The sequence below is a fragment of the Epinephelus fuscoguttatus genome, linkage group LG16, assembly GCF_011397635.1.
Source record: "Epinephelus fuscoguttatus linkage group LG16, E.fuscoguttatus.final_Chr_v1".
Classification (NCBI taxonomy): domain Eukaryota; kingdom Metazoa; phylum Chordata; class Actinopteri; order Perciformes; family Serranidae; genus Epinephelus; species Epinephelus fuscoguttatus.
This window is the reverse complement of record NC_064767.1, coordinates 21,404,707-21,415,139: the sequence shown is the minus strand read 5'-3', so window position 1 is coordinate 21,415,139 and position 10,433 is coordinate 21,404,707. Positions and strand designations below refer to the sequence as shown.

General features: G+C 42.4%; 1 protein-coding gene across 1 annotated transcript; it reads right to left on the bottom strand.

Annotated features, from left to right (window-relative positions):
• Positions 1–3,621: 3,621 nt before the first annotated feature.
• On the bottom strand, positions 3,622–10,429 carry slc25a28 (solute carrier family 25 member 28). The gene is made up of 4 exons (XM_049601346.1): positions 9,887–10,429; positions 7,050–7,278; positions 6,087–6,143; positions 3,622–5,621 (listed from the first exon to the last, which is right to left on the bottom strand). The coding sequence occupies exons 1-4, from the start codon at positions 10,229–10,231 to the stop codon at positions 5,047–5,049; spliced, it is 1,206 nt and encodes a 401-aa protein (XP_049457303.1). The 5' UTR covers positions 10,232–10,429; the 3' UTR covers positions 3,622–5,046.
• Positions 10,430–10,433: the final 4 nt, after the last annotated feature.

Here is a 10,433-nt window from a genome sequence, read left to right as displayed (position 1 = left end):
TATTTTGTTTCAGCTGCTCAGTGACATGACACCAGTAGCTCCTACGCCTTTTTATATTAGGCTACTTTTACCGCGTACAACGGCAGTTTCCTTGAATATATTGCTCTGGATATTTCCTTTGACATGTTCATTAAATAATTTAGTAGCTGCCATTTTTTACATAACCGCAAAGTCGAAATATTTCCTCCTAAACACTGATAACCACAGCTGTTCAGCTGACAACACGGAGCTCCCACTTCACACAAACAATTTCAAACTCGAAGGTCAGGGGTTAGCCCCGCCCACACCGCTACTCCAGGCTTTTGATTGGCTAATTACATCTACTGACAACCAATCATGTTCACAATCCTTAAAGATACAGAAGGTATTGTATTGTACTTTTTTAAAATATAATTTTAAGGCACTTGTACTTCATTTTAGTATTTCCATTTTATGTCACTTTATACTCCACTACATTTTTTATAAGATTAGTTACTTTGCAGATTCATATTCTTGATACAAAATATAAATCAACTAATAAGTATATGGATTAAGGCAGTATATTAACTCCACCCTCACCAGCTGCAACATTAAGTGATGTAATGCATCAATAATTATAATCCAATATTATGTCATTTTGAAATTGGCCCATTACCTAATTTGCTTGCACAAGGATATGCAAGATTGTCAACTGCTTGATGGCATCCCTCTGCATCGTCTACATGTCAGTTGGAATTATTTACTCTAAGAGCCTATCACAGTTACACCTGTCAAGTGCACCTCACAGGGCCTGTTGTGTCACGTCTCATGATCTGCAGGTAATATTGTTAAATCAAATAAATATTCAGTTTTGTTTATTTTTTTGGGTCAGCGATAGTATTTTTTTTTTTAAACGCATTTTATTGCTTTTAAACATAGACAATACAAAATACAGAAACAAAATCCCCCACCCCGACCAGTCAGACAGCACATGCAAGTTACAGGTTTATACAGACAAATAAAAGGTGAAAGTAGTCATAATGACAATACAACAATAGTCATGACATACAATACAATAATAATAATGACATAATGAGCGATAGTATTTTTGGGACAGCAGTGTGTGCACTTGATTGATGATTAGGAGAGTATGCATGTTTTATACTGTAGTATAAAAAAATAGTAAAAAAAATAGTAGTGTAGTATAGTATTCCCTTCTACTTTTGATGTTTTAAGTAGGCTATATTTTAATGCCAATAGTTTTGAATGCAGGACTTTTAGTCATAACTTAGTCATTTTTACTTAAGTAAACAATCTGCTTGCACCACTGTGTGGGGACAAAATCCACACACACACACACACACACACACACACACACACACACACACACACACACACACACACGTGCATGCATGCTTACACAAACAGAGTGAGAAAGAGAGGGCTAAATGACCAGACTAAATAGTTTACTCCTCTCAGACTGCTGAGATCTGGAGCAGACAGGCTCAGTCCCAGTCTCTCCCACACACAGACACACAGACAGGGAAATACATGCAGAGATAGCACAGCAGACAAGATTCACACTTGAGTGACATATAACATCCAGTTTCTACAGTTTCTGTATCACAGCAGTTCACAGTAGGTACTTAATACCTTTCCTTCTCATGTAAAGCCTGTCAGTCAGTCTCTCATGAGTTTCATTCGAGACTCAGTAGACAAGCTCTGGCTGGCTGAGAATCAGTAGAGGAAAGAGAGAGCCACACAAACACACCATTCTAACAGCGTATGACTGAGACAGGCCACACATACTGTACACATGCATGCATAGATAGTTGGAGAGAGACAGAGACGGTTCATTAACACTCCCTGTTTGAACAGGTGTCTCCCTGACAAGCATGGGTGTGAATATGTGTCTGTGTGTGTATAGAGGCTGAGGTGGTGGAGCTGTCACTCCTCACCACAATTTGTAGGAGTGTTGAACTTGCTTCTTTGGAACTGACGTGTCCACAGATTCTAACTGAAGGATTTTGCTGTTATCTGTTTCATTTTTTCACCGATAGAGCGATAACGTGAACATGTCATGACTGTCTACAGTGACTGTATATGATTCACTATTATTCCAAGCCAGGGAGTTTGAAGGGGCAGTTCACCCCAAAATCCAAAATACATATTTTTCATCTTACATAGTGCTATTTATCAATCTAGATAGTTTTGGTGTGAGTTGCTGAGTGTTGGAGATATCAGCCGTAGAGATGTCTGCCTTCTCTCCAATGCAATGGAGTTACATGGCACTTGGCTTGGTGTTCAAAGTGCCAAAAAATACATTTAAAAAAAACTCTTTCCAGAAATCATGAGTGTACTCCTACTGCACAATACCACTTGCAGAAGAAGAAGGCAGACAGCTCTACAGCAGATATCTCCAACACTCTGCAACTCACACCAAAACAATCAAGACTTATAAATCTACAGATAAGGGGAAAAATATGTATTTTTGATTTTGGGTGAACTGTCCCTTTAAGAGCAGGCAAATCTTTTCATGATCTGAACAGCAATTTACCATGCAAATAATAATAATTGCTGGTTAATGAGTTTACAGACTCTACCTGGTGCAATCACCTGACACTATTAAATGCAGTTGGTTTATATTAAACATAATTGCAGGAGTCTTGTTATATAATGTAATTTTGTACACAGTTCAAAATAATAATTAAAAAACATTTAACATGCTTTTGTTCACATGTAAGATTAAATATTTTAGCATGTTATTCCAAACTTTATATCCTTCCAAAGATTATACTTTCAAACAGATGCATTTCTAACTGCACGGATTGCTCACATTCAGTGGGAATGCATGTTTCCAGGACCCTCTGCAGAAGTGTCAGTGAGCTCCACTGCTTCAAAATGAGAATTCCAGTGTCTCAAAGCTCCTCTTTCCACTGGAGAAAGATGAGCATGATCACAAGTCCTAAAGGCATAGAGGCCTGATAGCCTGATAGCTAGTCATTCTGTTATAGCAGAATGACAAGAAAGTAAAGGACTTTGTTTGAATTGTATTTTCAAAGCTATACACTATCAACATTACTCTACATTTGTGCTAATATAGTTTTAAGGATTTTTATGTCAGGCTTGTTGCCTCTTCGTTGTCTTTTTAGCCACTAATATACATTTGCAACATCCAATCTACCTCTCAGGACCATACCAACAACAAATTTTGCTTTCTAAAGTCATCAAAGTTTACATGATCCCGCATCATTTGTTGAATTCCAAAGCTTTACCATCCCAGCTGTTTGTACGCACGCTGTGTGTCCACAAGTTCAAATTGTGTTTTCAGTCTTGAGGGTCAAAGTTGAAATCTGCACCTGTGCTCAAGACTAAACAACTGTACCTGCCTCAAACTAAAAATAAATACCTGAAAACACAAACTCACCGTGTGTTTCTGGCAGTACAGATGTGACTTCGGGCACTGCCTCCTTTTCATCCATCCCATTCTTTGGTTTCTATTCACCAGCAAAACAAAGACGTAAGATCTTGTATACCCACCCAGATTATCATGACAATATGGACTTACTGTATTTGTAATGACCGGTAAATAGGCAAGAACAGTCTAAGTCATCTTCACGTAGCAAAGTATTCAGAAACATTTAAAGAAATCATAACAGCTCCCATCATTTACGAGCAGCAAGGAGAGCCCCACTGCTCAGTCTTTATTCAACGAGTGCAATTCAGTGTCGGAAACAATCAGACATCAATCGATGAGAATGACAGCTTCCATTTATGTGTACTCAATGGGCGTACAGATACATCTTGTGGGATACTGATCTCCTTCTGGGCAAGTACAACGTACACAACCTTTGCCATCAAGCACGGATATTAAAACTCAGTAGTTCACAAGCTGAAAACAGGCTGATAGCTACAGTTAATGCACAGATATGTCTTAATGCTGCCCTGGTCTGCTCTGCCAAACACCTACACAAGGCATTAATGGTGAGTATTTGGATGATCCAAGGGTGAATTAAACGCATGAACAGGTGAAAACAAAAGAGAATGTTTGAAGTAATGTATTTGCTGGAAATAAAAAAAATATAATTTAAGGAATCTAGATTATTAAAAATAAATTAAACACACTCTTCAGATACCCCAGAGAGACTGGATATTTGTATTTTCTGTTAAGAGAAAAAAATATAGAAGTCAGTAGCAAAAAAAAAAGGGAAACCCAAATCTGGTCTATGGTCTTTTTGGTAACCAGTGAAACCATAAAATACTGCTGGACTCCATTTTAAATTACACAGTTCGACTAATCAGATGAAGTTAAAGTGCATCAAAGAGATAGACTTTAACTTTTGCTGTCAACTTTTACTTGCAATGTTGAAAGGGCTCCATTACATTTCGACAAAGGGTATCTGGGTACTGATTCATGCAGAAAATTAATGTGCGTAAGGGTCAGTTTGCTTTTGATTCCAAACAGCTAAGACACTTTTAAATTGGACCAAATCAATAAGAAATTTTGATAAGGAACTGAATGCCTGTGTAGCCAAAACTTGAGAGTGAATTTCTCTTGTCTAGGGTTACTGTGGGATTTTTTTTTTTAAAGTGTATTTAAATATTCAGACAGGGGGGCCAGATAAGGAGTCAGTTATAATTTCCATTCGCAAACCCAAGAATTGGATTAGTGAAAATAAAAATCTGGTCCTAGGACAGCAAAGCCCATGGAACTAAGAGAGAGTTAACAAAGTAACACTACTGCCCTCTGCTGACTACCTTTCCAACTCAAAACGTGTGCGTTCATGACATTTTTCCTCAGCTTAGACAAACGTAGTGGTCACTAGAATGACTTAAAAAAATCCTCAAAATTAACGTAAGTTCTATAACACTGTGAAAATGCTTTCTTCTAGAGGGGAGAAAAAAACCTAACTCAAACCAAACCTAGTCTTGAAATAGTGTCGCTGAATTATAGCTATGAAGAGGTCTTTCTGATCTGCTATGTCTGTAAGGGATGGGACAATTGAGGGGTACTTTAGTCAGATTCTATGTGCGTACTGATTTTAGCGTGTCCTCACTGGGAGGGCAGAACAATATTAGAGGAGATATCTAAATCTCAGCCTCCATGTGCTGTGTTCTCCTCTTGTCATGCTGGTGCTTGGTGAGTCCATATTTAAAGAACTCATAGACTGACCAGCTGATGGCTGTAGAGGGCATCTGGTAGATGACCCTCGCCTGGACTCCCTTGAAGAAGCCCTTCAGGCCGCCCAGCCTGTAAACTGTCCGGAAGGCGTGGGCCAGGCCTGTGATGTGTCTGTGGGCTCCTTGGCCTTGGCCCTGGCCAGGGCCTTGGCCAGAAGGCAGGGAGCTGAGGGCTAGAGACTCCTGGGTGTTGAGCAGGGTCTTACAGACGTCCAGAGGCGTGGTGGCTGCAGCCGCAATGGCTCCGGCCAAAGCTCCGGACAACATGTGGGACGAGGGATTGTACTGTCTGTGGGGGTTGAGCAGCTCCTGGAGGTACTCATAGGTCATGAAGTGGAGCGCTTGGAAGGGCACGTTCATGGTGAGCTGGGTGGTGTAGCTGCGGTAAAATGCAGCAGGGCCCTCGTTATGCCACACGGCGCGTACACAGTCCATCACGCCGCGGTAGGGCGAGTTATACATCTGCATGCGCTGCTTCACAACTGAGGAAACATGGGTGGACGTATTGATGGAGTAGACAGCCAAGAAGTCAAAGGTCCGCGTGCGAAGATGGCAAAGACAGAAAAGAGAAAAAAAAGGAATTAGTGAGCTATTACTTACTGTAAATCTGTTCTTAAAGCACACAAAGTTTCAATAAACACACACAAGGATGTAGTGTGTCACTCTAATAGAGTTTGCTCAGACAGCTGCATCCCATCCAACAGCTGCATACGAGGACCAGTGTCCTTCTACTAACATGTCTGGGCAGGTGGACTGGAGGCAGCTGTGGAAGTCAGTCTGTGAGACAACACGGTTAAGGCCAACATGTGAAGATGGTTGGCCCAGGCGTGGCACCTGTATGTTTCTTCACTGAAGTATCTACATGGCAAACTTTTGTTTTGAGAACATAAATGTCTTAATCCTGTGGTTAAAGGCAAAAGGAAATGCAAAGTCAGATGTTTCCTTACCTTCAGCTGGGTTCATGACTGCATCGTGAAGCAGAGTGGCCACACACCCAGCTGTTCCTAAAACAAATACACCTTGGAAATTACTACGCATTGACAAAATCATAAAGAAAACAGAAGGAAAGCAGAGGAGACGACAGCAAAGAGGCATAGAAATGAGAGGGAAAAATCATTTTCATTTGCAACAGTAAGAATCCTTTTTGATCATGTCTCAGCCTTCACTGCCTGATCCTAAAAGTTGCAGATGTCATGCTCAAAACAATACATATCTTCATAGCAGAATTGGTGCATATTCAGCAAACTGCACAGGTTTACACTAGAGATCACCACTGACTGAATTCAGGCAGCCAAACCTGAGCAAAGAGAGACACCTAGTGGACAAAGCAGTCCATTGCTCTTCTGAGAAATTCAAACTGAAACTCAAAAGCTTAAAAAGACAGGACAAAGAGAGGAGAGAGAGCAGAGGAGATGGGAGAAAGAGGACTTACCCAGCCTCCCACTAAACTGGAAAAGAGGGAAGAAAGAGAGAGTAGGGAGAACAGGGAATAAGGCAATGGTTGACATTCAGAGTAAGGCTTTCAAATTGAGTCTATGGGTTAAATCTGTTTCTATTTTGTAGCCAGCCAAACTGTTAAACTTTCCTAGAAGCCAGCAACAGATCAACAGCTGACCTTGGGACTTCCCTACAACCTACTAGTGTAGCTATGAGAGGGCCCTATCCCATTTGATGGCCTGCTGAGGATTTTTAGGAACTGGTCAGGCCATGTCTGCGCTAAACATGGACTGGGCTGAGTCAGCAGCTTCATAGAGCTCACACTGATGGTGCTTGGCATTAGGGTTGGAGTTGGACAAGTCCTACGTATCAATCTATCTTATCATGATCTCAAAGTTAAGGTAGCCATACATGATGTGTACATCTACGGTACATGCCACTGTGAATGTGTGTATGTGCATGTTTTATGGTACCATTAGCCAAATGACTGTTAGCCCCTGGGTGAATGACATCACTTAGAGTCTTTTTGAGTTTCTCATAGCTGGCAAAATACAGGGCATGGGCAGGTCCCGCCCCAACCGCTGTCGCATTCAGCCCCCTCATCGGCCGCCAGACTCCCTCCGTGGCTACAATTCGGCGAAGAGCGTCCATGACGTTCCTGTAACGGGCTGCAGGGTCGGGCTGGAGGCTCTGCATGCGTGTCTGGAAAAGACGGAAAGGTAGAATGCAGCAAAGTTTGAAGTCAACAGTGTGTGCTCCCTCCCCACCCACAGGGGGTAGGTACTAAGTTTGGTAATATCTTAAACATAGGTGTAAGTTTCAGGGAGGGAGCAGGGGACACGTTGTCCTCAATATTTAGAACATGTGCTTTTGTGCCCTCACCCAATAAAACATGAAGGCAGCGGAGGGCTTTTATTTTGACAAAATTAAAGATATTTACACCATATTTTGATGCATAAAGGTGAAAATCAGCACAGAAAGATTCCCCAGAATGCAGGAAATTGAGTGTTTAATGCTCAAAAATGTTTCATGTTTGATATGTGTGCCCCCTCATGTTAAAAAAAAAAGAAGACCTACACTTTTGACCTTAAACTAATTAGACCAGGCGTTAATATAAAAATAGCATGTAATGCATAATTTGATCTTACGATCTGCAAAGAATAATAAGAGTTCTGAATAGACTGCAGTGTGAAGAAGGGGTCAAATGAGGGAAATGAGGTTTTCGACATTGTGTGTTGTGTACATGCATAATTGAATAGAAGGAAGTACTGCGTTACGAGCTCCAAGGTCACAAGGGGACATAAGCTGACTTCCTGTAAGCCTCTTTTCCCCACTGACCCTGAAGCACACCTTTCGCTCTTCCTCTGAACACACACACATGCACACTGAGATAAGTAACACTATAGAAACATTCTCCAAAGAAGTGCCGGGGATCCGTGTTCAGTCACCTGCTATCTGGCATGAGAGAGGGTTGCCTGGGGTCGCACTGGATGAGTGCGTCTGCTCTGAGGAACAAGCAGTGGCACAATCTCTGAATACCAAACTTCCAGCTGAATGGACAAACTTACACCCCACTGTGTGTGTGCATGTAGTGCTCTAGCTTAGCATAAACATGGCCTCATGTCTCTATATACTACAGCTGTGGAATGCAGAGCCCAAAGAGAGGCAGCTAATAGTGGTACAAGAATATGCATCAGGTTACTTCATCCAGATCTCTTTGCACAATAGTAAAAAGAGACTGAAATTTAAATACTCACTTCCTTTGTACAACCGCAGGCATGAATGTCTTGTGAATGTAACAGCTATGATGAGAGTTTGTTTAACTATGGTATGTTTGCAAATGGAGAAAGCAATGACCTTTGTGCTGAATGCAAACACTACATCCGCCCTTCTTTAAAGCACACAATGAGGGATTCTTGATTTCTATCAATTCATTTGAAACTCCAGTCGTGTGCGCTGTGCAGTGTACACTCTGTCAGATGTACAAATGCAACACGCTCTTTTAAATCCACAACTAATTACTGGGATTTAAGATACATTGAGGCAAATGACAGGCTATTCTAAACTATAATTACACAACAATCTCTTGAGTGAGAAGCTTATCATGCAGGAGGAAGAGTCTTTATTTAAAGTAGGGGGAATCCTCTAAATAAAAAAAAGGAAATCATTGGATGCAGCTCAAATTTTGCTCAGTTTCCTGTGTAAATGTGCAGCTGTTTATGTGCAGCAGGCTTCATTTTGCTGAGTCACTATGCCCCTAATCTTCCACGACTTGAGATGCAATAGCAGTGTGGTGTAGCAGTGTGTACTAGTGGAGGCTCTGTAAACATTACTTTTGTTCAAACTCAGGGTTGGACAGGATGTGACGGAGATGGACTACAGGTGGGAGAGACATGAATGAAGCATGTCAGCTTTTCAGTCTGACATGGACAGCTGACTATGAGCTGGCTGCTGCTTGTCTCATGTCTCTGACCCTGTGCCAGTGTCATAACACGCTCACTGCAGCGTGGCTCCATCTTGCTGACCTCTCGGGGCAACAGGTCATACCTCTATAGCCATGTTAAAAAGTAATGTGTAACAAATAAGACCACATGATAAGAACTGTAGTAGTGAAGTGGCATGACTCACATGTGATCAACAGAACTTTGTAAAGAATTAGTTAGGGTGTGTGAGGACCAAGCTGTGTGTTAGGAGAGAAGCAACAGATGCTCTACTGTGACCTGGAGGGGCCAAATGGTCTCAAACTGCAGTGTAATTAATGTCTGTGTGTCTTGCAATAACAGTGGCAGACGGTGTTTAAGTTACTAAAAACAACATTCAACCAGCAGCTTGTTTTTGTGCAGAGAGTGTGTAGTTTTGGTCTCCAGGAAGCTGGTATTAAGTTGCTCCTCTCATTAGCTAACCCTATAAGTGGTTAAGTTGCTAACATATAACACACCCATCACCTACGTACTGTTAGTTCAGTTGTGGCTTTGGCAGCAGATTGGTTTGATGATGTTTTTGTAGTTTTACGCAATGTGACCAAATGGACCCCACTGTTTGACCCTGCTAACGGTTGTCATAACTAGCCAGCGGCTAACGTCACTGGCGGTTAGTTTATATTAGCATGCTAACAGGTTAGCTAGCAGGGGATGTGCAATGCTACTGAGCCGACTGACCTTGTCCTCACAGCCGCCAGCACTGCAGTGTGTTTAGGTTAGCGAGCTAATGCTAACAAACATGTTGACTACAAGAATAGCACACACAATACAAACGAGGCTCATTAAAGAAAACGTCTGTGGTCAGCTGGTTAGCCGCTGAGCTATGCTACCTTGACACAGTCGATGGGGAACATGAGGCAGTGCTCCATGATCCCGGCCACAGCTCCAGCCAACATGTGGGTGCTAGTGGAGGCTCCCTGTGGCAAACCCTCATAGTCTGGTTCAGAGTCCTCTGTCTGTGCATCCTGTGCAGTGCGGATAAAATCAACAGTCTGTAGCTCCGTTTCCCCTCCGATCCGGGGTGTCAGGCTCCCCACGATACTTTCCGAAACTCCCCAGAATCTGCCCCCCAGCCATCGAACTTCTGCCCCGGCAGATGCACCAGCAACCCCGGGATCATTGCCTGTGCTCTCCGCTGTCATCCGACGCCTCCTCACAAATCCATCAGCTTCCATGAGAAACCAGGTTAAATGCTGAGTGTTTGGGCGCGCAGACAGAAGCGTCTTGTGGCTGAATTCAGTCCCTAAAGTTTTGCATTCCCGGGGGCTGGTTTCACAGCTCCGTGCCTCTTACACCATCCCCTCCACGCCGTTACACTTCCCAGCCAGGGGCGAGCAAGGGAGGCCGCGGCGGACAAATACACAGCGAGCACCACCA

Bases quoted from the DNA above. Each gene is read 5' to 3' on its own strand.
- slc25a28 (XM_049601346.1), bottom strand. From the start codon at position 10,231: ATGGAAGCTGATGGATTTGTGAGGAGGCGTCGGATGACAGCGGAGAGC. The intron at 7,279-9,886 runs GTAGCATAGCTC...CGTCTTTTCCAG, and splicing joins TCCCCATCGACTGTGTCAAG to ACACGCATGCAGAGCCTCCA. The intron at 6,144-7,049 runs GTACCATAAAAC...TATTTGTTTTAG, and splicing joins TAACAGTCATTTGGCTAATG to GAACAGCTGGGTGTGTGGCC.